General features: G+C 47.8%; 1 protein-coding gene across 8 annotated transcripts in view; it reads right to left on the bottom strand.

Annotated features, from left to right (window-relative positions):
- The window catches only part of ARFIP1 (ARF interacting protein 1), a 420,416-nt gene that overhangs the window by 307,413 nt on the left and 85,628 nt on the right, over positions 1–27,375 (bottom strand). For 5 of the 8 annotated variants that reach the window (XM_086962303.1, XM_086962308.1, XM_086962302.1 and 2 more), the window contains exon 2: positions 20,241–20,317. The exons of the other annotated variants lie outside the window; for them this stretch is intronic. In XM_086962303.1, the coding sequence (XP_086818429.1) occupies positions 20,241–20,315 (75 nt within the window). In that variant the 5' untranslated portion in view covers positions 20,316–20,317. The remainder of the gene's footprint in view (positions 1–20,240; positions 20,318–27,375) is intronic. 8 annotated transcript variants of the gene reach the window in all.

The raw sequence follows: 27,375 nt of genomic DNA, 5'->3' as shown, positions 1-27,375 counted from the left end.
CTTTCGGGATATGAAAGACTCTTGTTAACGAGGTTAAGGCTCAATACATTTCACCACCTAGTCACCTTCCCTAAGATTAATAACTGGGAAAAAGACCCTCAACCATGCCCTTGTGAAGATTGCTCCCCCCAATCCACAATCCATACGTTACTTTTTTGCCAGGATCTGAGAAAACTGGCTCAGTCCCATTTTAAAAATCATGGGCCTAGTCAAGTCAAGTCAAGTCAGAGAATTTATATAGCGCACTACATACCCAGAGGGTCTCAAGGCGCTTAGAAAGGGGAGGAGGATTACTTGTCAAATATCCACGTTTTAAGTTGCTTTCTGAATGCTAGGTGGTTCTGGGTAAGGCGAAGGTAAGCGGGGAGTGAGTTCCATGTTTTAGCAGCCAGGTATGAGAAGGATCTGCCTCCCATGGTGGTCTTGTTGATGCGAGGTACAGTGGCGAGGGCTTGGCTGGAAGAACGTAGTTGGCGAGAGGGGGTGTAGAAGGACAGTCGTGAGTTGAGGCATTCTGGTCCGATGTCGTAGAGTGATTTGTGTGCGTGGGTTAGCAGTCGGAAAGTGATCCTCTTATTGACGGGTAGCCAGTGTAGGTCTTTAAGGTGACCAGAGATGTGTTCGTTGCGTGGGATGTCTAATATGATCCTGGCTGAGGCGTTTTCGATTTGTTGGAGTTTCTTCTGGAGTTTAGCGGTAGTGCCTGCGTAGAGGGTGTTTCCGTAGTCTAGTCGGCTCGTGACCAGAGCATGGGTGACTGTTTTCCTTGTTTCGGTGGGGATCCAGCGAAATGTTTTTCTGAGCATGCGAAGAATGTTGAAGCAGGAAGAGGATACGGCGCTGACTTGTCTGTTCATTGAGAGTGAAGAATCCAGTTTGACGCCTAGGTTCCGTGCGTGGTCTGTCGGGATGGGTGCTTTTCCGAGGGCTTCCGGCCACCAGGAGTCGTCCCATGCAGAGGGGGATGTACCTAAGATGAGGACTTCTGTTTTGTCTGAGTTCAGTTTCAGACGGCTTTGTTTCATCCATTCGGCAACTTCTTTCATTCCTTCGTGTAGGTTAGTTTTGGCGGTGCTGGGGTCATTGGTGAGAGAAAGGATTAGTTGAGTGTCATCCGCGTAAGAGATGATGTTGAGGTTGTGTTGGCGGGCGATGGCCGCGAGGGGGCTCATGTATACGTTGAAGAGGGTGGGGCTGAGGGAGGATCCTTGTGGTACGCCACAGATGACTTCAGTGGCCTCGGACTTGAATGGTGGGAGGCGGACTCTCTGGGTTCTTCCGGTGAGGAACGAGGTGATCCATTCAAGTGCTTTTCCTTGGATTCCGATGTTATTGAGGCGTTGTAAAAGGGTGCTGTGGCAGACTGTGTCGAATGCTGCAGAGAGGTCGAGGAGGATGAGGGCGACCGTGTCTCCATTGTCCAGTAGAGTTCGAATGTCGTCTGTTGCTGCGATGAGGGCGGTCTCAGTGCTGTGTTTTGCTCGGAAGCCAGATTGTGAGGAGTCGAGGGATTTGTTGGCTTCGAGGAAGGCGGCGAGCTGGTTGTTGACAGCTTTCTCGATGACTTTGGCCGGGAATGGGAGGAGCGAGATGGGGCGGTAATTTTTGAGTTCGGTGGGGTCCGCTGTGGGTTTTTTCAGAAGGGCGGTGAGTTCAGCGTGTTTCCAGTCTTCCGGGAAGGTGGCGGAGTTGAAGGAGCAGTTGATGACGTCTCGGAGGTGCGGTGCTATGACGGAGTCTGCTTTGTTGAAGATGTGGTGAGGACATGGGTCTGTGGGGGATCCTGAGTGGATGGAATTCATCAGGCGGATTGTGTCTTCAGTGGAGATTGGGTTCCAGTCGTTAAGGGTGTTCACGGGGGGAGAATGTTCAGCAAATGGTAGGGTGGGTTGGTTTCCGGGTTGGTTGTCGAAGCTGTTGTGGATGTCTGCAATCTTGTTGTGGAAGAATGAGGCTAGGGAGTCGCAGAGGGCTTGAGAGGGGGTGATGTCGTTGGAGTTGGCCGAGGGATTGGAAAATTCCTTGATGATGTTGAAAAGTTCCTTGCTGTTGTGGGCGTTGTTGTCAAGTCGATCCTTGAATGCTGTTTTCTTGGCCTTTCGGATTAGTTGGTGGTGAGTGCGGGTGGCGTTTTTGAAGGCGTCCTTGGTGCTAGTGGTTGGGTCTTTTTTCCAGGCCTTTTCAAGGGAGCGGCAGAGCTTCTTGGACTTCTTAAGATCATCGTTGAACCATGAGGCCTTTGTGCTGCCAGGTTTGCTTTGACGTGTCGTCCGGCATTCCTTGCTTTGCAATTTCTAGAAGTTGAACCCTTTGCTAAATAAATAGTAAACTTCCTGAAATTGACTATTAAGCACAGGCAGAACTTAGAGCAACAGTGAAATGTACCTTGGGTGTCTGTAAAATGGATTAGCTTCATTTTTCTTTTAGATTTTACTGTATCTTTATATCAATTTATGACACATTGTTTGTCACCTTTTTTTTTTAACCTGTAAGCTTTCTATTTCGATTGTATTGGCTCATTCCGTGTTTATGTTTTAGCAGCTTATACTCTTATGGTCGTAGCTTCCATATAAAGAGTAAATAGTGTCTATTTATGGGATGATCGGAACTTTGGGAAACTGTCCCATTGTTGATATTTTATCATTTTTATAATATAACCGTTCTTAAGTGTACTTTTTTAGATGTAATATATTCTGTGCTTTTATGGATGTTCTATGTACAACCAAATAAAGCTTCATTTGATTTGATTTGAACCAAGAATGGTTTTTTTTAAATTGATTTATCCTATTAGAAACCATTTCATTTGGTGGGGACAATTTTGTGTTAGACTACTGTTGGCTATTATAGACTAGTTTCACAGATATGAGCAACTGTACAAATACAAATTGGTAATATGTGAGCTTGGTGATCCAACAGGCAGATTGGCTCTCAACACTTATGTAATATAAGAATATGCTTGCAGTGTTGGTCAAGAAAATTATATTAGTCTTTTAAAAAAAAAAAACCTTTGTTGAAATGTTTCACATTAGGACTGACAGCTCTCTAAATGTAAGATCTGCACACCTTATGAATCTGTGGTAATCAAATTCTAAGACTAGTTAAAATCAATACGGGAGCAACCCTGCTGACGGCTGTGCCCACATCCCTAAATGATAATCTGCTCTGTCAAGGCCTGGAAACATCCGGGTCTGCATGGTTCTCTACCAAAAGTCCCTAAGGTTTCTGTTTATAATATCCCTGGTATTGAAAATATTAGTGAGATCCAGTTCTCCACATTTCCTCAATTGAAATAAACAATCAAAATCCAAAAGCTTTAAATTCATGTATTCTGAACAAAATTATCACCAATGAAGTTACTCATAACATTCACAACATGTTAGAGAAATAATCACATTTGAAAACAATGTTATTGAATGAAAAACCAAGGTTTGCAAAATAAAGGATTAAAAAGCCCAATGCATTTCGGGTTACACTGAACCCTTCTTCAGGGTTTAATTAATGTGTGCTTGTGATTTCAAGTATATTCTTCTCGACTTTGGGTTCCGTGGCTGGGCACTACAATGTAAACATTTAAAACTGAGTTTAAGCACTTGACATGAGTCGAATGGTCATACATGCAAGCTGTTTATAGGATTAGCACATGTTCAATAGAAATCCGAAGGTGAAGGTGAAGTCCAGGTGGTGAAAAAAAAGTGTCAACTAGGACAGTGACAAACCCCTAGTGCTAATGCTAGTGGTGTCGAGTAAAACCCAGAGTGTTTCCTACAAGACCAAATAAACATTCAAATATGCCTGTCCCGGTGCAAATCAAATGGGTGGTGAAAAAACGCCAAGCAAAATAAAACCCTCTTAAAGGGTAAACGTACTCACTGCATCAAAAAATGGTGATTTCTGCAATTGTGTAATGATACAATGTTCGTATTATACCGTGCAGTTAACCCAAAGTGTACCGTGTAACGGATGTCATCCACTGTCGAGGCTTACCCGCACCTAATTCCCTTTCAATATAATTGTATGCCTGAATGGACATCTTCAAGTTTCAAGCTGTAAACAAATTAGTACAACCAAGTGTTACCATTATGTTTGAGACGCGGAAAGCTACCGATACCAATTCCCCCTTGTATTAAGTATCCTTTTATCTTACCCAGAGTCGCTTCCGTGGCCGATAATCCCACTACGTCAGCTGCCGGCGGTGCATGAAAATATACTGAGGGATAAAAAATATATAACGTTCCTAAACCAAGAAGACCTATCATGCAAGCGATGTTAAGAGCGTAGCGTGAGTCTGGTGGTGCACGTACCTATATGCCCCGCGTATGCGTGTCCGTGAGTGCCGACTTACTCCACAGACGCCCTTCCGGTGTAAACATCCGGTGGGTGCCGCGATCGCATTTTAAATGCCATGTATTCAATAAGCTTAAAACTTTATTGACAGCATGACTGAATACTGATTACGAGCAACGACGGAGACAAACGTATCAGTGAACTAATATGAAAACTTATGACTATAACTAAAAAATATGCTGAAAATTTGAGGTCTCAAGTAGGAAGAGAGTAATCAAGGGTATGTGCTAATCCTTTACAAATGTATCACTAGCTGAAACATGAATTATGATGACAAAATCAATGTAGCTACAAATAAGTTAATAAAACACAGGTCAACATAATGTATAATAATCATGCCAATAATTATTTATTTATTTATTTATTTTTACACTTGTATGGCGCACAGCTACCCAAAAAGGGTTTCCCGGCGGCGAGACATATCACTGAACGGAGGTATGAGATGAGCTGATCATTCAAGTTATTTCTCGAAAAGCCAGGTCTTGAAGCTTTTCCTGAACCTGGCATAGTTGTTTTCCTTGCGAATGTGAGGAGGGAGTGTGTTCCAGAGAGTGGGCCCTAGGAATGAAAAGGACTTCCCTCCCATTCTCGCCAAATTGAACCTAGGTACCCCAAAATTTGCTGCAGTTTGAAAGCGCAAATTCCGTCCAGGAATGTAAGGGCGGGCCAGTGCTTGCAGGTATTTCGGTGCCGTACCGGCTTTGATCCTGAACATGTAGCTCAGGGCTTTGAACCTGATGCGGTTTCCAACCCTGAGCCAATGCAGGTCCTTCAGGTGTTTCGATACACTGGCGGTTTTCGGAATTTTGCATAGAAGTCTTGCGGCTGAATTTTGAACAAGTTGCAGCCGCCTAATTACAGCCTGATTCGAACCCAGATAAAGAATGTTGCCGTAGTCAAGACGAGAAGTAATAAGTGCATTGACTACGGTCTTTTGGGTCGCAGAGGGCAGCATCCAGAGGATTTTCCTCAGCCACTTCATGATGGTGAAACAGAGGCCTACGACTTTGTTGGCTTGTTGTTTCATGGAGAGGGCATTGTCGATAGTGACCCCTAGGTTTCTTACTTGGGTGGCTGGTATGGGGAGGTTTCCTAACTCAGAGGGCCAATGGGAGGAGTTCCAAAGGTCTTTGTTTTTCCCCAGAAGGAGGATCTCCATTTTCTCACCATTTAACTTCAGCTGCTTGGTAGACATCCAGCTGAAGATATTGTGGAGCCCATGTCTGAGAAAGGATGGGGCTAGGGGATTCAATTCAGACAGTGAGAAGATGATCTGGGAGTCATCTGCATAAGTCATGAGGGTGAAACCTGATCTGTCTGCTAAGTCGGCCAGGGGTCGGAGGTAAAGGTTAAAAAACAGTGGGCTCAAGATAGAGCCCTGGGGTTCTCCATGCGGGGCGCTGAACGTTTCTGAGCAAGCGAGGGAAGATGTGATCTGAAACGTCCTTTGTGTCAGGAAAGACCTGATCCACTTAAGTGCAGCACCACAGATACCATTTCTACAGAGCGTGGCAAGTAGTTTATTGTGTGAGATGGTATCAAAGGCCGCACTCAGGTCTAACAGAATGAGTGCGACTGTTTGACCCTCATCTAGGAGTTTCCTGATGATTTCGGTTACTCCTAGTAGAGCAGTTTCGGTGGAGAAACCTGCTCTAAAAACGGACTGTGACGGGTGAAGGAGGGAATTTTCTTCAGTTAAAAGGGTGAGGGCGGAGTGGATGTGTCTTTCTAGAAGTTTCGAGAAAGCTGGGAGAAGAGATATGGGTCGGTAATTGGCTAGTAATTCAGGGTTGGCTGTGGGTTTTTTCAAAAGTGGACTGACCATGGCGTGTTTCCAGAGTGTAGGGACTGTGGAGAGTTGGAGGGAAGAGTTTAGAGTGTTGACGATGATGTTCAGGGATGGAGCATCCAGTTGTTTCAAGACACTAACGGGTATCGGATCACGGGGGGAGCCTGACTTGATGGTCTTGAGGGTGGACCTTAGTGACTCAAGGGTAATAGGAGGCCAGTGTTCTAAGGTGTTCATTTTAGCCGGCATGAGAACCATGTCATCTTGTGGGTCATTTGCAGTGGTGTTCTTATTTATGTCAATAATGATCTTGTCGATTTTTTCAGTGAAGAAAATAGCGAGATCTTGACATTGTTGCTTGTTAAGAGGGCGGGCAGTTGCGGTAGTTTGCACACCCACTAGTTCCTTTACAGTGTTGAAGAGCGTTCTTGCCCTATTTGGTGCTGTATTGATGGTATTTGATACATAACGGGCTCGAGCTTTAATGCAGGCAGTGTGGTATTTATTCCTGGCTTTATGGTATGTCTCTTTTTTTTCGTGTGCGTAATCTTTGCGCCACTGTCTTTCAAGCGCTTTGCACTTCGATTTTTCCACTTTTAGGAGTTCATTAAACCAGGGGGCTTGGCGGGTGAACGTTCCCTTTTGTGTGAAAGGAAGGGAGACAGCCATCTGTGGCGTTTCCAAGCCAAGTGTGTTTCGCGTTCGCAATGCTTTCCATATCGAGGCCAGGAGTTGGGGGATTTGTGGCTAGAGTTTCATTCTGTTTTTCAAGGTCAAGCGACTTCCAATTTCTCATTGAAGTAGCTGGCCAGACAGGATTCAGCTGGGTAGGTGTTGATAGTGTTAGACTAAAATGAATAAGATGGTGGTCTGACCAGCAGATGGGAGTAGTATTTCGCCATCTCAATTCTGGAATGTTAGAAAAAATAAGGTCGAGCAGGTGTCCTGCCTTGTGCATGGGGCCAGAGTTAAGTAGTCTAACGTTCAATGCCGCTAGATCATCCAGCAGGTTTGTGCATGAAGCGTTAGCTGGATCATCAAAGTGCAGGTTTAGGTCTCCAATCAGTGAGAAGTTGTTGGAGGCAAGATGAAACGATGTGATGTGGTTCGCTAGATTTGCAGCCCACGTGTTAGCATTCCCGGGGGGCCTGTACATCAGAATACCGGAGAACGTGAAATTGGGATTAAGGGTGATTTTAAAAAAGGCAGCTTCACATTCAGGGATGTTGACCAACTCAAGGCTACATGTGAGTTCTATGCAGAAGATAATTGCGATACCACCGCCTATTTTACCCGCTCTATCCCTCCTGGCAATAGCATAATTAGGCGGGAGAGCGGTTGCTACATCGGGACCAGCGCAGTCATGTAGCCAAGTTTCTGTCAGGAAAAGTGCACTGGGTTTATTGTCAAGCAGTAGATTAAAAATGTTTGTGTTGCGGTAGAGATCGACAGTTAATGCTATACAAGGAAATATCTTGAGCCTTAGGCCTGGGGAGCTGTTTCTGCTTTGAATTACGGTCTCTTTGGTCAGGGTAGGGTTAGAAGTTAGTGAGAGTAAATTTGCAATTTGGGCAGGTGGTGTTTCCTATGAGCGAAGGATTAAGTATAGTACAGTTGCCGTGTTTAGCAGGACGTAAGGCCCTTAACTGCTAAGAGGTCATACCAGGGTTTGGCAGGGCCGGCGAGGCATAGTTCCCTGCCCCGTCCTGACCCGGACGGGCCCAGACGGGCTGGTCTTAGGCTTGTCTTCGGCGCGTATTTGGCACGGGCGCAGCGCGTACTCGCTGCGCGTCGTAGAGGGCATTAGGTTTATGTAGAGGACGGGCTAGTCATCAACTTAGCCACCACACACCTGCCCAATCAGTGCCTGCCCCAGGCAGGAAGCCGGAAGAAGGTACCGCCCTGCACCCTCCACACTAACAAGCCTAGCGCCTGCGGTGGACCGGGGCTGCAGGGGCGACAAGTGCCTCAGTGGTGAGTGGTATACAAAGTGCAGTTTAACAGGGTACACGGTGCAATTTTTAAAATCAATCGACACAATGCTGTTTAAAAAATTTCACAGATCGCGCTATAAACATTCAGTCGTTTCAGCACATGTCATTGGGGAGTGTCCGTAGAACAGGCTTCCACTTTTAAAAATACTCGGTGCAATTTTCTAGTTCAATCACACAGCGAACTTACGTTTCAAATAAGCGCTACAACCATACAATCGCTCAAGCAAATGTCATCAGCATATGACAGTGATGTTTCTGATCAAATCAATATAACTTCAGCTAGATACTGATTACAGGAAACAAAGTAGATCATACTGGTCATTTAAACCCCCCCGGGTTTATGGTACCAAGAAACTTTATCCAAAATGTTTCTCTTCGGGCAAGCAATGTGTGATCTATACCACTGATCGATTCTACTTTTTCCAAAACTGTAAATCTGATTTGGGGGATATATGTGAATCCTGTAACCAATGTGTAGCTAAACTGGATGACATGTGGCGGGTGGGTATTGTGCTTTTGTGTTCAATAATTCTTGTTTTGACCTTCCTTGCTGTTCTCCCCACATATACGAATCCGTTGGGACAGCGTATGGCGTACATTACTCCTGTGGTGTTGCAATCAGCGTTATGTTTAGGTTTTTATGTTTTGACCTGTTCTGGGGTGCGCAAATTCATTTCCCAGAATCACATTACTACATTGGCCACAATTGTGTCTTGTGCTCATCCCTTTATATCTAAAATGAGTGAGCGGTTGTTTATTTTTCAATAACTCTCTCAGATTTTTCAGGCGAGTGTGCGCAAAAATTGGAGTGCTCCGAAATAAATTTACGAAGTCTGGTTCATTTGCTATAATGTCCCATCTCTGCTGAATGACCTTTTTTATCAATGTTGGCTGTTTGGATTGTTTCAAAATGAATACCATACGTTCATTCGAAGATTTCTGTGATTTCTTTAATAAGGTGGCACGATCAAGTAGTGCTACCTTGTTTTGTGCATGATCTAATACTTTTTCTGGATATCCGCGTTGTTTATAACGCTCAATTTGTTCCTTAATCAAATTGTCACAATGCTTTTGATACGACGAGATTCTTTTGATGCGTATCAACTGTGATGCTGGTAAGTGATCTTTTAGCGTTTTTGGGAAGAGCGCTGGTATAATGCAAAGCGTTGTTGACGTCTGTAGGTTTTCGAAACACTGTAGTCGAAATACCTTGAGGGGATTTGAAGATCTCAATGTCCAGAAATTAAATGCGATCCTCCTGTATGTTATGGGTGAAATTTTATCCGGGGATTCTTGGAGTTGATTTCCAGTATTTGTTCTTCCAATTTAGACCTACTACCTTTCCAAATAATGAGATGTCATCAATAAATCTTAGAAACAGTAGTATGTGATCACTCCAGCTTGGGTTCCTCAAGATGTATTCTTCTTCAAAACGGGCCATGAAGGTATTTGCGTATGACGGGGCTCCCGGTAAGCCCATAGATGTACCTGTTCTTTGCAGAAAGTATTCCGAAAAATAACTGTGGTAGAGTGAAAAATGTAACAGTGATACATTTTTCACTCTACCACAGTTACTTCATTGGTGATAATTTTGTTCAGAATACATGAATTTAAAGCTTTTGGATTTTGATTGTTTATTTTTAATTGAGGAAATGTGGAGCACTGGATCTCACTAATATTTTCAACACCAGGGATATCATAAACAGAAACCTTAGGGACTTTTGGTAGAGCCCCCTGCAGACCTGGATGTTTCCAGGCCTTGACAGATCACATTAGGACTGTTCACTCATGCATTCCCAATATCTTATCACTTTTCATGTTGGAGGTCGCAGCTTCCAAAACGTTGCTACGGAATTTAAATTCATTTTCAGTGTTGCACATGGATATATAGGTCACAATACTTCTACGGTAATTTCTACAAAGCCTCTTTTCTTGTGCCAGCTCCATCACTGATGTCATGGGACTGGAGCAATGGTGCCTCCATCTTCCGGGGATCTCACGTTAATGAAGTTGTGCTTATATAAAACCCCAGCTATTGGCCCTGCATATTTTTGCCATGGTAATGTTTAATTTGTGCCTGGATTTTTCAAACACTCCCTCGTCTATGGCCCCTCTCCATGGCCTTCGCACTATTATTCCTGAAAAATTATCTCTGCCGAGTGGACTAATTTCGGACTAATTTAGCTAGAGCTACACGGCCTGTGAACATTTTTTCCCAAGAGGCCTCTCCTGCCCATGGCTGCCAGATCGTTCCCCCCAGGAGGACCACTACTGCGTCTGGCCTGCCACCTTGTGCCAGTGCCCTATGCACTGCGGACAGCAGCTGGTCCTACTTCTTTCCCGATTGGCTCCGGAACACAGAAGTGATCTGGCTGGGACAGATTCCACCCAATTAACGCCTTGCCGCCGCCCACCGTTGCGCATGCGTTATGTATGAGTGCCCCACGATGCAGACTTTCTTGAGCTGCTCAGACGGACTTAGACGATGGCAGGGTGAGAAACCAGTTCAGTTTCAGTTCAGTTCAGTTTCAAAGCTTTATTCGATTATTTAAGAAAAAACAATCATAAAAGCATATAGAATATATACATATACAGTCAAATTGATAAGCTCTGATATAATTGCGCCATAAAAGTTTGAGAAAGTTAATCGGTAAAAATTGAGGGTTAAAAAGGAATAAAAACAGATGGACTTAGTACAGCACAATGGTATAAAAAATACAAAATGTTTAAAAAAAACATACTTTTCCTAGCAGCCATAGATTTCAGTCTGTACATAGCAGTAAAAAAATCAAATATCGGGATCATCTAAGGAACACAACAGCCTCATAGCCGATTTTACAGTTGTAATTGCTCTTTTTAGAAATAGGGGGTTTAAGTAAACAATACGAAGATGCTTATAGAAATCACATAGGAACAAAAAGTGAATAGTGCTCTGTTTGGTGACCCTATCACAGGGGCAAGGTATAGAGGGATAGTGCTTCATAAGAGGAAACGCCACCAAATGGTGGACAATTCCGAATCTTAATCTAATAAGAACAAAGCGGTGTGATGGTCGAGAGACTACCTTTAGATATTTAGGGAAGCCAAATATGCCCCTATTGGAGTAGTAGTACTGAGGGATAGATAATAGCATAGTAGTGTCTCGCAGCACTAGACCCTTCTTATGTAAGTAAGAGCACTTAATCTCTTTCTTTGGGATATCAGAAAAACTTTCCGGATCCTCCATGAGATTGAAGTCAAATAAGTCCCTGGCAGTTGCCACAACATATTTGATCCAAGGGATCAGTGAACTTTTGTCTACGCAGAGGCTATCCCTAATAATACACCTCGAAAAACTAGTTTCTTTCTTATGCCAAATTGCTCTCCACATCAACAGTGGTCTTAGGTAAATTAGATCAGATAGAAACTCCAGGCCCAATTCCTCGTGTATTAACATGGAGGGAGATGATATAGGCAAACATAACAATCTTTTTAAGAAACTGTTTTCTTCAATTTGCAGATCCCCATGACGACAGTACCCCCAAACACCGGATCCGTAGAGCGCAATTCCAACGCATCTACAGCAAAATATGTGTAACATATCATATATACGACGGTCGCCGAGCTTATTCGCAAATTTAAAAACTCAGTGGGCACTTTTAGACATCTTGGCTTGTACGTTGGATATCTCTTGTGACCATTTGCCGTTGCTACTGAATGTTATACCAAAATAACAGAATTTGTTTACTATTTCTATTTTTGACCCTCTATATTAAAAGTTTTCAGCTTCCTCATTTTTTTTCCCCACAGGGTATGATGAATGTTTTGGTATTGTTGATTTTAAGGTTTTTTCCTTTAATAAAACCTGCAAACTTGTCCATCATTCTCTGTAGGCCACAAGGGGTTCTGGATAAAAGCACCGAATCATCGGCATAAAGCAGAATGGGTACAGCCTGGCCGTCTACCAGCGGGGCATCTGAATTAACCTGCCTAAGTACATAATCTATTTCGTTAATAAAAAGGGAAAAAAGAAGGGACGCGAGGACACAGCCCTGTCTAATGCCTAGATTAACACTAATACGGTCCGTGCATTTCCCCCCTTGGCCATACCTTATACGTGCAGATAATTTAGAATATAATCTGGCCAAGAAATAAACAATCTCTGGCGGGGCACCTTGATCTAATAGGGTTGACCAGAGCAACGCAGGATCAACAAGATCAAACACGCTGCTTAGGTCAGCGAAGCAGAGAAAGAGCGAACCCTGCTTAGCACGAGTATACTTCCCTATTAGAAGATCTAAATTTATACATTGTTCAACGGTTCCCAAGCCCTTTCGGAATCCAAATTGGGACCGCGCAAGGATACCACTGTCCTCAGCCCACTCTTCAAGCCTGGCCAACATCACCCGGCTCATGATTTTCAGTGAGGAGTCTAAAAGGGAGATAGGTCAGTAGTTTATGGCAACCGACCTGTCCCCCTTTTTTATATATCGGGATAACCAGACTCAGTTAACTGAGGGGCGTATGTAACGTTTGAAAGCGCCAGACGCCCAGCGCCCTATTGCTTTGATCTGATCCATGCCCAACCCAAGGTCCGCCGCCATGGTAGCCACCCCAATGCTGAACGAGTGCTACCTGAATGCCCTTGGTGAAAGCCTAGGACTTTCCAGTGTTTTCGGCATTATAGCTATGAACTGACCCCGGCTTAAGCATGAACCATTCCTATGTGCCAATAACGGCCCCAGTGCTGGGCCCCCCCTGTAGCATATAGTCCTGGACGAGGCACTCTGGACAGCACGTGTTGTCCCGATGCACTCGATCCTAGTAAACTTCCCTTTGCCTGCATAGTCTGTTTTTGACCGAAGTAAGTGGATTATGATATACCCTACCCCAATGTTCACGTCCAATGGCGTATGCAAGTAGTCCCCGGGTTCCCTTTCACAGGGTTCACTATCTTGCTGACCCTGTAGGCCTGAAGAATGCAAGTGAACAGCTTAATTTCCAGGTCCCTACTGCATACCTCATCTAATGCGCAGATTACCTGTTTTAGGATCGTAGAATCAATAGGCAGCCGGCTATCCCTTCCTTGTGGTGCAGTCTGCCCTAGCCTTTTAAGGCCATTTTGCAAATAAAGGACCCCATGTGATCCCTCCCTGATGCCAGTATGGTGTAGTATGCCACTGTGCTCAGGTGTGCTTGGGCACATGTTCTAGTTTTTCTGCTCTGAAATGCCCAGTCTAAGAACGTGGTCACCTCATCTTGTCCTGCTATCCGTCCCCCCTTGATGCCTGTTATGTCAGCAAAGGTTGCCCAGCACTCACGATAGAGGTTCTCTGTTTAGGGGGCCAGTGCATTGTCCAATCATTTTCTTATTCCAGGTCCACTATTGCCCATATTTCTTCCAGCAATGGCGTGATCGCCTGGTCTGCATCCAGGGCGAGTTCCCTGAACCTGCTCTACTGAAAACGAGAAATGGCATCCGCTATTGAGTTGTCTATCCCAGTGATGTGTCTCACCCTAATCGCTAGGTTTGCTTCAGCTGGCAGTCTACTAGCTTCCACAGTCGGTTGACCACCGCTGGGCATCTCGCTGTACCCAAGTTGATTGCCTGCACTACTCTGTGGTTATCTGACCATAGGATTATCTGCTTGTTACCCAGTTTGGGGCCCCATATGGTGAATGCTACTACAATGGGGAATAGTTCCAGCAAGGAGGGGTTGCCTGCAGTGCTATTCTTATGGCAGATGTCTGGCCATGCCCCTGCTGCCCATGCGGGCCCCAAGTTCTAGTTGGTCAGCGGGCAACCATGGTTCTTGCCACATGAGGGTACCGTTAAATTTGTCCAGGAAGGTGTCCCATTGCCCCAGGTTCTCTTTCACTCCTTGCGTGAGGCGAACCCTGTGGTTCTCTGTGTCATGCCCTTAGTCAGCCAGGCCAGGCATCTGGCAAAAAGGTGCCCCGCTGGGACCACTCTTGTGGCGAAGTTCAATTTCCCCAGCAGCTGCTGTATCTCACCTAGCATTGCCTTCTTTTGCTGCCGTAGCCGACCTATGATTTAGTGTAGCTCCTCCACCTTCTCTGGTGATAATTTGCAGGTCCCGGCCACTGAGTTTAGTTCTATCCCAAGGAAGGACAATTTGGTTGTTGGGCCCTCGTTTATTTCCTGTGCGAGTGGGACCTCCAACTCTTGTGCCAGGCCCATAAAAAGGCAGAGGAGGTTTGCACATCCCCCTGTTCCTGCCCTACCAATGAATAGGAAGTCATCTAAGTAGTGGACCCTCCCCCCTGCAGGGTAATGTGTCCCAAGCTCCTAGTCCAAAAACCCGCTAAAGGCCTCAAAATACGCACATGATATGCAACAGCCCATTGTCAGACATTTGTCGTAGTAAAATTCTCTGTCTAGCTGAAAACAGAGTAGGTGGTAGCTGTCTGGGTGTACCGGCAATAGGCGGAAAGCCTATGTCTGCCTTTGCCAATAGTGCCCCCTTTCCTGCTTGCCTGATCAGTTCTACCGCATCGTCCACTGATGCGTAGGCTACTGAGCAGCTCCCTTGATCTAACCAATTATTGATGGAATCACTGTGTGGGTGTTAAAGGGATGTATCAACCAGAACTTGCCTGCTTCCTTTTTAGGTACCACGCCCAATGGGGAAACCATCATGTTTTGTAGAGGGAATGTGGTACAAAAGGGGGGGGGGGGTGATGGACGGAGCATCTGAATCAATCAAACACTCACACCCAGTCAAAAGATCTGGGTTTAATCCATCACCGTTCTTTAGCCCACTCTGCCACCCCAATTCAGACATGGCTATATGCAAATCAGTCTGACCCTGTGCCTCATGGGAACAGTCCAGCCCGAACTGCCAAGCCATGTCTTCCCTGGACCGGAAACAAGCTTCTGAGGACCGGATTCTGGCATTCCAGCCGTCTTCTGAATCCAGTGGCAAAGTGAGCAAGGGACTCACGTCTGAGCATACCCTGCCACACTTATGGCGGCCAAAAGCAGGTGGTGATGGACGGAGCATCTGAATCAATCAAACACTAACACCCAGTCAAAAGATCTGGGTTTAATCCATCACCATTCTTTAGCCCACTCTGCCACCCCAGTTCAGACATGGCTATATGCAAATCAGTCTGACCCTGTGCCTCATGGGAACAGTCCAGCCCGAACTGCCAAGCCATGTCTTCCCTGGACCGGAAACAAGCTTCCGAGGACCGGTTTCTGGCATTACAGCCGTCTTCAGCCCGGCTTGCTTGAATCCAGTGGCAAAGTGAGCAAGGGACTCACGTCTGAGCATACCCTGCCACACTTATGGCGGCCAAAAGCGGTACAAAAGGGGGTGGTGATGGACGGAGCATCTGAATCAATCAAACACTCACACCCAGTCAAAAGATCTGGGTTTAATCCATCACCGTTCTTTAGCCCACTCTGCCACCCCAGTTCAGACATGGCTATATGCAAATCAGTCTGACCCTGTGCCTCATGGGAACAGTCCAGCCCGAACTGCCAAGCCATGTCTTCCCTGGACCGGAAACAACCTTCGAGGACCGGTTTCTGGCATTCCAGCAGTCTTCAGCCCGGCTTGCTTGAATCCAGTGGCAAAGTGAGCAAGGGACTCACGTCTGAGCATACCCTGCCACACTTATGGCGGCCAAAAGCGGTACAAAAGGGGGTGGTGATGGACGGAGCATCTGAATCAAACACTCACACCCAGTCAAAAGATTTGGGTTTAATCCATCACCGTTCTTTAGCCCACTCTGCCACCCCAGTTCAGACATGGCTTTATGCAAATCAGTCTGACCCTGTGCCTCATGGGAACAGTCCAGCCCTAACTGCCAAGCCATGTCTTCCCTGGACCGGAAACAAGCTTCCGAGGACCGGTTTCTGGCATTCCAGCCGTCTTCAGCCCGGCTTGCTTGAATCCAGTGGCAAAGTGAGCAAGGGACTCACGTCTGAGCATACCCTGCCACACTTATGGCGGCCAAAAGCGGTACAAAAGGGGGTTGTGATGGACAGAGCATCTGAATCAATATAACACTCACACCCAGTCAAAAGATCTGGGTTTAATCCATCACCATAGCCATGTCTGAACTGGGGTGGCAGAGTGGGCTAAAGAACTGTGATGGATTAAGCCCAGATCTGTTGACTGGGTGTGAGTGTTGGGCCGGGTCTCTAGGCTAGGGGGCTAGGAATACCAGACCTGCGCAAATATTTCCAGGCGGCACAATTACGCTATTTGGTCGAATGGAGCAGGTGGGAGTCCGAAAAACCCTGGTTATTCCAGGATCAAGCAGTGGCGGGTCGCCCACTTCAGGAAATCCCCTTCCTTAGCAAAGCGGCTCGACCGGCTAACCTCTACGCATCATTCGTCACACGGGTCCCGCTAAAAGTGTGGGATGCCACTAACATTGTACACAATCTCTCCTCCTTTCCCACGCCACTTACGCCCTTAGTCGACAACCCAGATTTCACTCCTGGTATGGCCAACGGAGCTTACGTCCACTGGCGGTCGGCGGGGTGTCACTACCTTTGCCACATCTACGATCCCGATGGAGTGCTCCCCTTCCCCCTTTTCCGACAAGAATTCAATTTCCCCGAGACAGAACGCATGCGATACCTTCAAATTCGCCACTGGGCACTACAGCCACAGGTGAGGGAGACAGCCGATCGACACTTTCGGCCATATGAGAGATGGCTGATGACTCGCACTTCAGACGCCAAACTCGTATCTGACCTTTACAAATTCCTCCAACCACAGCCATCCCACCTTTACAATCCTGGCAGAGAACGTTGGGAGAGGGAGCTAGGCAGGACCCTGAGCCACAAAGAATGGGGCCAAATCTCCTCCAGAGCACGACACTCAGCATACCACTCCGGACTTACTGAGACCCTGACCAAAGTGACCACATACTGGTACTACACACCAGAACGGATAAGCGAGATGGACCGCAGTAAAGACAAGAACTGCTGGAGGGGATGTGGACACATAGGCACGTTTTTGCACATCTTATAGGACTGCCCCCTGATACAACCATACTGGACACACGTGATTGATGATGTTGACGCACATTTTCACACCGATCTGCCCCGCTTCCCCGCCTACATCATACTAGGGCTCCCTAATCCACTGACCTACCCCCTGCGCTCACGTAGAGGACGCCAAATGGCCATTGCCCTAGGCTCGGTGATCCAAAAAATCTTGATGCACTGGCGCACTACGACAGTCCCCTCCACTACATGCTGGCTTCATCGGCTGTGGGGTGTGTTGGGGATGGAGAAGTTGTCCCTCACACTAGCCGGAGATAAAGACCAATTTGACGAGCTTTGGCAGCCATTCCGCTCCTTACTGGTTACTGAATTCAGGGAACTTACATGCCCACTGTATCTCCGCCTGTTGCGGCTCATGGGACCGGAGGGAGAGGCTTAATACGAGGGAAACGGGGGGACTCTGAACCGAGACCCGACAAGGCAACACTGGAAAAGACTGTTTCAAGCACTGGACAGAGAGGTGAAGGGAGGGAGGGAGGGGTGGGGGCAAGTGGGGGAGGGGGGTGGGGATTTTACACCAGGTTGGCACTGCGCATTCTTCCCTGAAGGTCAATGCTGCCGCAGTTTAGATGGGTATTGGCCTGTTATGTTGCCTTTTTTAGGCCCTATCCTTACCCTTCTCATGTACATGATCGCTGTTGATGATGTAATGTATGCGCTGATTGACTTGTCTTCCAGGGGCGGATTTCAAATAAAAAGAGTTAAACCTAAATCTGCAGGCGTTCCCCCATTTACATTCCTCTTTGTCGTATTCCCAACATGTCGCCATGTTGCACATGGGATTTCCCTGCCTTGCCGCCATACTGGCCTTTCCCCTTGAAACCATGCAACCTTGAAACCTTGTCCCTGACCTTCAAATCTCCTTTGAACCCAGGGGGACGGAAATTGGATTTGCACGTGCTGCGCCCTTCTCTGGCTGCCACCAAGTGGGTCCTGAAGCCCTCCATCTCTTGGCAGTCCAACTCCATCACTGGCCATGTCTGCATATTTACCCTAAAGCCCTCATCATATTTCAACCATGTGTCAACCTCGTACTTTTGCTGCATGTCATCTACCTTCTGCTCGTATAGAATTAAAGCTGCAGCCCTTTGCGGAAACTTTTTTATGAACACGCATGTCAGCATCCTTAATGCCCTTAACCAGTCTGTCCCTCCCTCCTGTCCTCATCTTTTTATCCTGCATTGTGAGGTCTAAACCTGCTTGGCGCACCTCCAACAATGAGAAAATATCTTTATAGTCCTTTCTCCAAATCCTTTCTTTCACTGCTAGCGGGATGAGGTTTTGCCAGGCCTAGGAGTTTTGTGTTGGTGGGCGGGTCCCCCGGGGAGGGGCGTATGTATTCACTTGCCAGTTTCCCCCCTGGGTCCCGACCCTACCGTGCTTCGTCCTTCCTCCTTGTGCGGTCTCCTCAGTCGCCACCCCCTCATTTCTCTTCTCGCCTTGTAGGCTTTCCCGCATCCCACCTGTTTTTTCCTTCAGGGTCTCCTTTATTCTTTGCTCTGTGATCTGGTCCCTGGCCATCCCCATTGTTTTCTGCATTCCATTTGGGTCCCTCCAAATGGGATCCCGGCCCAGACCATTGCCACCAAGGCACCCAAGCTGCGAGGTGTGCCTCACTCTGCCCCTGATGCCTATCCCTGAAAATCTTGAGAATTCCCTCCCTGGCTTGTTAGCCAAGGGGGCTGAAGGGGCCAACGCCACTGCATTGCTAGATAGTTTACTCCCAGCTGTGTCCCAAATTCACTTTGTCCTGGCCTACCCTTCGCTGGACCCACTCGCCCTTTTCCATGCTGTCCGCCCCCTGCTCTCTGTGCATGTGGCTTACCAACATCGCTATCTGTCGTGAAACATGCGCCCGCTGCGTGACTTTCGAGGGGCCACCGTGCTGGCCACAGTACCCTCATTGCCGCTGCTGCTCCCTTCTGTTCGGACAGTACTTCTGGTGTTGATGCCGCCGTGCCTTTGCCCAGGACTCCACTCCTTGATCCGGTGCACTTTGCCTTTAGCCCAAGGGGTGCAGTGGGCCGCCGTGGTGCTCACTTTTTTTGCTTGGCTTCTCTGGGGCCACAATCTTGGCTGCATGCCCCTTACCTCCTCGTCGTTTGGGGGATGGTGCGGGTGCTGACGCTTGCATTGGCTTTCCTTTCTTCTTGTTGGTCTCAACCCCCAATATGCTCATCCATTCAGGTTTTTCCTTTGAGGGCCACCAAAGCCCTGGCTTTATAAAGTAGTGTCTTAAGGTCTTTTTCTAACTCTAGCCCAGAAACCACCGGGGCCTCTTCAGACCCTTTTCGGGGGCCTCGTTAGCCCTCGGCATCTCCCTGAATCACACTGGCATTTTGCTTGTCCCTTCCAGCTGCCACAGCCATTGCTCTGTGCAGCAGTAGATCCTCAGCAAACCAGGTGAGGTGCTTGTGTCTTTAACAAAAAGGAGGAGGCTCCAACTGCCCAGTGCTGCGTGCTCTGATCTCCTCCCACAGCTCCGGACAGTCACACAGTTGCCGCTTGCTGCCTCCTCCCCTGATTGATTGCACAGAGGTAGCCACTGGACCCCCCAATCTAGTTCGCCCCCTTTTTCGCTGGCTTTATCGCGGAAGGTGGGGGAGGGCTCCCACCTCCGGGCGGCGTTTGACCTGGGCCCCCATTCGGTCCGGCTGCGCCTCCCCTGGCCTGTGTTTCAAAATCAATGTTCTTCCAATGTAACTACAATGTTGGGTCATATCCTTTACACTTACTGCAGTTTATGACAAATAACATTTATAGAAAAAGATTGCCATGATCCATTTTTTTCATTTAACATTTGAAAAAATATATAGTCAAAATAAACCACTAATAATCCAGAAATCATTTGGAGGATTAAGAAAAGCAGACTGCCAAATTTTAAGGGGGCAGGGGTGTAGTACCATATGCTTACAACTTGATTTTACTAACACAGTGATCACAAACCCAATTTGCCATCAACATTATCTACCTACTTTCTTAAGTTGAATTAGTCCCTATCAGGTTAATTTCTAATTTTACCCAGCGCTGAAGAATTGTTAAGATTCGCAGATTTTTTTTGTTAACACAAACATTACACAATCACCTCTGGGTCAGACTCGACCTCTTCAGCGGCAGGGGGAGCTGAATTGCTAGGTGCGGAATCGCTGTGGTCAGACATACCTAAAAATGAAAGAGATTCAGCATGCATTACAATTGTCCTTTTGATGGATTGAGGTTTTGCACTGCCTAAAATGCAGGGCAAAACCACCATAAATTACATATTTCCTAAATATAAAGCAAATATCTGTTCCCTGCGGAGATATAAAATGCTGCTCAAATATAAAACATCACCTACTAACATCAATACAGCTAAACTAAAAACAACTCATTCAAATCCATCTCAGTGTAACCAACGTGGTTAAGGACATTAATTGCCAAAGAACGTTGGCTGTGCAATGTTCCAACTTCAAGCACACAGTTTGGAGGTATTTTGTCAATACCCATCGATATCAGCAAGGTTGTCCTTTTCTAACCCTTTCGTTTTAACGAAGTCTATGCGGTAATTCGCATGTCGACAGCACAGAAACACCGACAGGACAAATAATGGCGTTTCTATATGCAGCCGATATCCTGAAGACATAGTCCCCGGTTACAAAATGAACTGTGAGAAAAGGGAGGCTCTACCCATGATCAGCAGTACAAAGATATTCAGTATACAAGATTGTCCGTTGACGTTTCCCACGAGGTTAAATAAATTGGTATCAAAGTGAACTGAGGTATTGGGAACATCATGGAGGACAATTTAAACACCTGATAGTTCAAAAATATGTTTTACCCTGGTCATTACTCAATCTGTGACTGTGGGGGGAGAATACAAATAATGAAAATGACAACAGCATAACATTATAATTATGTCTCTGCCGTGCTCCCAATCTTACTTACAGCCCTATACTAAAGAGGATTGATTCTGATAGTAAAAGACTCATATTGGAAGATGCCAGGCCCCGGATGAAATCTGGAACACTCCAGGCACGTTTACCTTCAGGAGGGCTGCGTCTCCCAAATATTAAAATGTATTTTGAATCGAATCATTTGGCATGAAAAGTCCATTTTTCTTTCATTACACCAAACAGACCACCAAAGCCAGCTTGAGTCACCATTGAGAGAAATCTACTGCATTGTCCTGAGTCAATGCTAACGCTTTATAGAATTCTAGGTCAGGACCGGAGGCTTCGGATTATGCTTTTCTCTCTTAGCTGTTTATTCTATAAAAACCACATAGCAGCCAGAAAAGCATCAAAACTTGAAAAAACTTCATTTATATCCCCAACACTGGGTTATTAGGAAAAACATGATAAGCGAAATTATATTAGAACTACATATTCCATCATTCCATCACGCGGTAGTCCTTCTATAGTGTCCATAGTCCCAAGGTAGGGCGTCCATCTTGTGATCCCCTCCTCTTTCGTCGCTGCTTCGCAGCCAGTTAAGTGCCTTTATTTTCTTCTCTCTCACAAAATTTGTGTGTGGAGATTTCTTTACGATGTGTGAATGATTTATTTCATGATGAGTGATATACGTGGTGTTTAAAGGCTCTGTGCGCCTCTTGTTGGTAGAATTTACCGTTTCTGGTTTTCTTTACAGAGCCCTTGATCGCGGGGACGTTTTCGCCCCTTACGCGATGTCCCCGTGTGCGCAGCGGTGTTTATTGTACCGCTAGAGGGAGCCGTCGTGTCTCGTTTGCCCGAGCGCGGTTTCGTCTCGCTGACAGGAACCGCGCTGGGGAGAAGGAGCCGCGCCGGAGCCCAGTCTGCCGCCTAACCCTTACGCCCTTTCTGGGTTGTATTGCCTGTGTTTTGAACGTCCCGCTGGGGTCTGTATTGGCGGTTTTAACCGCGTTGACGCCTGCGGGCTGAGTTGAGCACCCTGAAACGGCTCGGCCGTTCTGTGAGGTATTGCTTTGCTTATCTATGTTCTGAGCGCGCTGGGAGGCGGCGTGGACCCGGTCTCTAAGAGAGGGTCGGCGCGCTAAAGAGGCGGGTGCTGCCTCTGTGATTGCCTGGTTCCGCCGGCGCAAAAACCTTTGCTAACCACCGGTTGGCCCATATTCTGGCCCAGTGAGCGCCACAATACCCTCAGCTTAGCCTTAATTATACTTTTAAAGAGTTCATAATGGCTGAGGGGTATTATGTTGAGGAAGAGGAGTCTCATCAGTACCTAGAGGATGATGAGTTTTATACAGCTGTGGATCAGTCAATATATAGATGTGTACAAGAGATAGTGGGGCCTGTGGAGGACAGGCTCTCCGCCCGCATAGTGGAGGAGTGTGCAAAGGTAGCGCCAGTGCCTGTAGGGACGCCCGTGTCAGACCCAGGGAAGCCACCGGCGTCTAAGAAGATTTGTAGGGATGGAGGCTCCAGGGGTGCGCAGGGTGTAGATAAGGATGCCTTTGAGCGCCTACGGGACGCTTTTCTGGCTAAGGCGACCGTGCCTGCCCCTGCGTCACTCCCGACCCAAGGTCCTTCAACATCGGCTGGGACTGCCCTTTCCTCCCCGGGAGGGAACTCCCCGCAGATACGGATGATGATGAGGATTCGGTGCGGTCTTGGCGACCGTCCAGCTCCGCGACGGAGTTACCCAAGGATACTTCAGGCATGCTCGATCCGGATGACATAATTCATCCGCGGTCGGCCGCTTGGGCGCCTGGGGACAAAGTCGCGCAGTTTGTGGCGGGTCGCCTCTGCAAACCTTTAGAGAAGGAAGCGCGGAGTTGTCTGAGAGGGGAGTGTCCCCGTCCAACGTTGGAGGGGAAGGTCGCCATGACCCCGGAGTTGGACGGGAAAATGGCCACGTTCATGGCCAAGTTTGTTGAGGACCCCCGTAAGGGGATTGACCGCTCCTGGCGCTCATGCCAGGACAAGTTGTTAGACGCAATAGGCCCGATCACAAAGATCTTGGATATGGCGGAGGAGGCCAAAGTGTCGGGCACTCCCATATCCCCAGAGGTGTTGTTGAACTGGGCGCAGAGGGCGGTCATATTTTTAGGAAACGCAAACTGCGCCCTTTCAACGGAACGCCGGCGTTTCTTGCTAATCAAGTTGGATCCCAAATTGGGGGATTTGGCCTCTTCGGAGGCGGGCGCCGTGGCGCAAGGTGGTCTCTTTGGAGAACCCTTTATCAAGGAGCTGGGGAAGTTTGTGTCTACATTCACCTCTTTGGACAAGGCCCAGTCCACTATTAAAAGGGTTTTCCACCAGCGTTTTTCCCGAGGGGCTGTGCGTGGTAGGGGCCTCACGACCGGCCGTGGTGGTCAGAATCAACCCAACAGGGGGCAGGGCTCCAGCAGAGGCCAATACAATACCTCTACAAACTACAACAATTTCTACCTGACCAGAGGCCAGCGCTTCCGAGGACGAGGAGGATTCAGGAACGACGCAGGAGGCAACAATTCCCACGGTGAGTGCGATTCCTGCAGATCAAGTTTTAATTGGGGGAAGGCTGGCTTGTTTTCCAGAGGCTTGGGCGGCTATTACGGCGGACACGTGGGTCCTTCGAACCGTGCGTGGTTTCCGTATAGAGTTCTACGATCAACCGCGCCAACTAAGAGCACCTCGCCCGATCGTTTTTTCCCAGTCAGATGCGCAGTTGATCGACGAAGAGGTCTCAGCGCTATTGCGCAAAGGGGCTATTTGTCGAACAACGCGGCACCCTTGCGGATTCCTCAGCAACATTTTCCTAGTGGAGAAAGTGGACGGGGCAAAAGACCAGTAATCAATCTCAAAGATTTCAACGGCTGGTTAGTATATAATCATTTCAAGATGGAGGGCATCCATCTACTGAGGGACGTATTACTTCCGAACAACTGGATGGTCCACCTGGACCTCAAATATGCGTATTTGGTGATGCCCATCCATCCTCCTCACCGTCGTTTCCTCCAGTTTCTCTGGAAGGACCGAGTCTTCGAGTTCACAGCCCTTCCATTCGGGCTTTCCTCGGCCCCTTGGTGCTTCACCAAGCTGTTACATCCAGCGGTGGAAGTCCTACGGAGCCAGGGAATTCGGTTGATCGTGTATCTGGACGACATCCTACTGATGGCCCAGAGCCCAACCAAGTTGGTACTTCAACTCAATCAAACAATCTCCCTGTTACAGGGACTGGGGTTCATCATCAACAAGGACAAGTCTGTCTTCACTCCCGCCCAGAACATAGTGTTCTTGGGGTTTGTCGTGGATTGTTTACAAACTTCGCTCAGTCTTCCATCCAGGAAGATGGCCAAGATCAAGCACGAACTGCGACAGACGATCTCCAAGTCGCACACCTCCCTTCGGCAGATTGCCAGGGTGGTAGGACTTCTCTCGTCCTCCATTCAGGCAATCTTTCCGGGACCCCTTCATTACCGGGCCCTTCAACGGCTCAAGGCGCATCATCTGCGAAAGGGCTTGTCCTACGACCACCTGATACCTCTTTCAGTAGAGGTGAAGGAAGAAATGGCTTGGTGGCTTGCCCATATGGAGGTGTGGAACGGTCGAGCGATCTTCGGGTCTGTGCCGGACTTGGTGATAGAATCAGACGCCAGCAGATCCGGCTGGGGCGCCCGCTGCGGGGATTTTTCCACAGGCGGCGCTTGGTCATCCGACGAACAAAGGCTTCACATCAACTGCCTGGAACTTCTGGCAGGATCCTTTGCTGTCCGTTGCTGGACCAGGGATTCCGCAAAGTCATGTGTTCTTCTGAGAATGGACAACGTCTCAGCAGTTCAGTACGTGAACCACTTGGGAGGTCCGCGATCACGAGCGCTAGCAGATCTGGCGAAGGATTTTTGGGACTATTGTCTGGCCCATCAGATCTCGGTAACGGCGGAGTACCTTCCGGGACAAGCCAACCAGGTAGCGGATTGGCACTCGCGATACCTGCGGGACTCCAGCCTTTGGAAGCTGGATGTTCGAGTGTTCCACTGGCTGGCGACAGTGTGGGGTCCTTTTTCAATAGACCTGTTTGCGTCCCGCCTGGACTTCCAGCTACCGAAATTCTTCAGCTGGAGGCCAGACCCTCTGGCGGAGGCCACGGATGCGTTTCTCCAGGATTGGAGTCAGAAACGGCCGTATGCCTTCCCGCCCTTTTCCATGGTAGTACGGGTGGCGGCCCAACTTCGCCAGCAGATGGCGGAAGTGGTGATGGTGACGCCCGTGTGGAGATCGTAAGTATGGTTTCCAGTTCTTCTGGAACTTTCCTGGGATTCTCCAATCCTACTCCCCCGGCTCCCTCGTCTTCTCCTCAATCCGGACAGGAACCCTCATCACCTCCTCGTGCAGGGTTCTCTCCGCCTCATGGCATGGAGGCTTTCCGGAGACGCTGGTCGCTCCCAGGCCTTTCGGAGTCGGCTGAAAACCTTCTGTCCAAAGCCTGGGCAGGTAGTACCGCAAAGGAGGTATAGATCAGCTTGGACCAGGTGGGTTCGTTGGTGTCTTCGATGGGACTTGGATTCTATGGTCGCAGGCGTCGTTCCCATCCTGAATTTCCTGGCAGAGTTGGCAGCGGACGGTTTAGCCTACCGGACCATTACCGCAATACGTTCTGCGATTTCAGCAGCTCATGAGAAGTTGGATGGAGCTCCGTTTGGGGAACACCCCCTTGTCTGTAGACTCCTTAGGGGAGTGAGGCTTTCTTTACCCCCGGAGCCGCGATATTCTGTCCTCTGGGACGTCAATGTGGTGCTGAATCTTTTTCTTTCATGGCAACATAACAAATACCTTTCTTTAAAAGAGTTATCGGCCAAATCGGCTATGCTCCTCTGTTTGGTGTTGTGTCGCAGGGTCTCTGATGTGCGCGCTTTAGATGTTTCGGCGAGAGTGTTTTCCCCAGATGGGGTCACCTTTACCGTAGGCCACCGCACAAAGTCCGCAACAAGGTCTATTTCTTATCCGGCCTTTGCGGACATCCTCAAGTTGTGTGTTGTGCAGTGTCTAAGGACGTACAATGACGTCACTGTGGAACTTCGCCCTCCGGGTGAACGACAGCTCCTGATTGCGCTAAGGAAGCCACACAAGGCTGTATCTTCCCCCACTACAGCCCGTTCGGTGCGGTGGGTATTACAAGAAGCTGGTATTGATAATAAAAAATTCGGAGCTCATTCAGCTAGAGGGGCCACGGCCTCAAAAGCTTTTTCCCTGGGGGCACGTTTGGAGGACCTAATGCGAGCAGCGGATTGGTCCTCAGATTCCACCTTCAAAAGGTTTTATTTCAAACCGGTGGTGGATATTGCGAGTTTGGTGGTAAATAAGCTTTGAACAAGCATAATCCGAAGCCTCCGGTCCTGACATAGAATCGAAATTTGCCTAGCTTAGTGACAGTAAGTTACAATTCTATTAAGGACACGGAGGCGAGGATTATCCCACCCATACCTCCTGTGGAGATCCCCCCGTATAGATGTAAGTAAACAATTTTTGCTTGAATTTCAGTCATTTGTCGTAGTACATGTTATGCCTTGGTCTTCAGAATTCTGGCGGGTTTGGCAACGCTCACGCTGTTGTGTTTTCTCCCGCCAGGTAATGATGGTGCAAAGCAGGACCGTTGAGACTTTGGCATGACTCGCGCGAAGAAAGAGGAGGGGATCACAAGATGGATGCCCCACCTTGGGACTATGGACACTATAGAAGGACTACCGCATGATGGACTGATGGAATATGTAGTTCTAATATAATTTCGCTTATGATGGTTTTCCGAATAACCCAGTGTTGGGGATATAAATGAAGTTTTTTCAAGTTTTGATGCTTTTCTGGCTGCTATGTGGTTTTTATAGAATAAAAAGCGAAGAGAGAAAAGCATAATCCTCGCCTCCGTGTCCTTAATAGAATTGAAACTTACCGTCACTAAGCTAGGCAAGTTTCGATTCACTTGTGTTTGAGGCCTTTATGAACTACATACTATCGATTTGTAAACAGTGCCACAAAATTTTACTCATCGATCCACTGGTCCATATGAAAGGCTCTATGTGACAAAGACTATTTCCTCGCGCCTAGATTAACATTGGGCCGAGGACCCCCGAGGACATTGCCTGACCGGTGCAGCCGATTTTAGGGCTGACGCCGGCAGGTCAGAAAGGTCGCCATCTTGGGGAGGAAGGAAGGAAGAGGGTAGCGGTCCAGTTGTTAGGACGCTCCTCACCCCCCCCTACTGGATATAAGGATGACGTCTTCCCGTCCGCGCAGCGGGCGGTCTCAGCGGGAGCGCCGGCGGCG

The sequence above is a fragment of the Lissotriton vulgaris genome, chromosome 3_1 (assembly GCF_964263255.1).
Source record: "Lissotriton vulgaris chromosome 3_1, aLisVul1.2, whole genome shotgun sequence".
In the NCBI taxonomy this organism is placed as follows: domain Eukaryota; kingdom Metazoa; phylum Chordata; class Amphibia; order Caudata; family Salamandridae; genus Lissotriton; species Lissotriton vulgaris.
The sequence above is the reverse complement of the archived record's forward strand: the minus strand, read 5'-3'. Positions and strand labels throughout refer to the sequence as shown.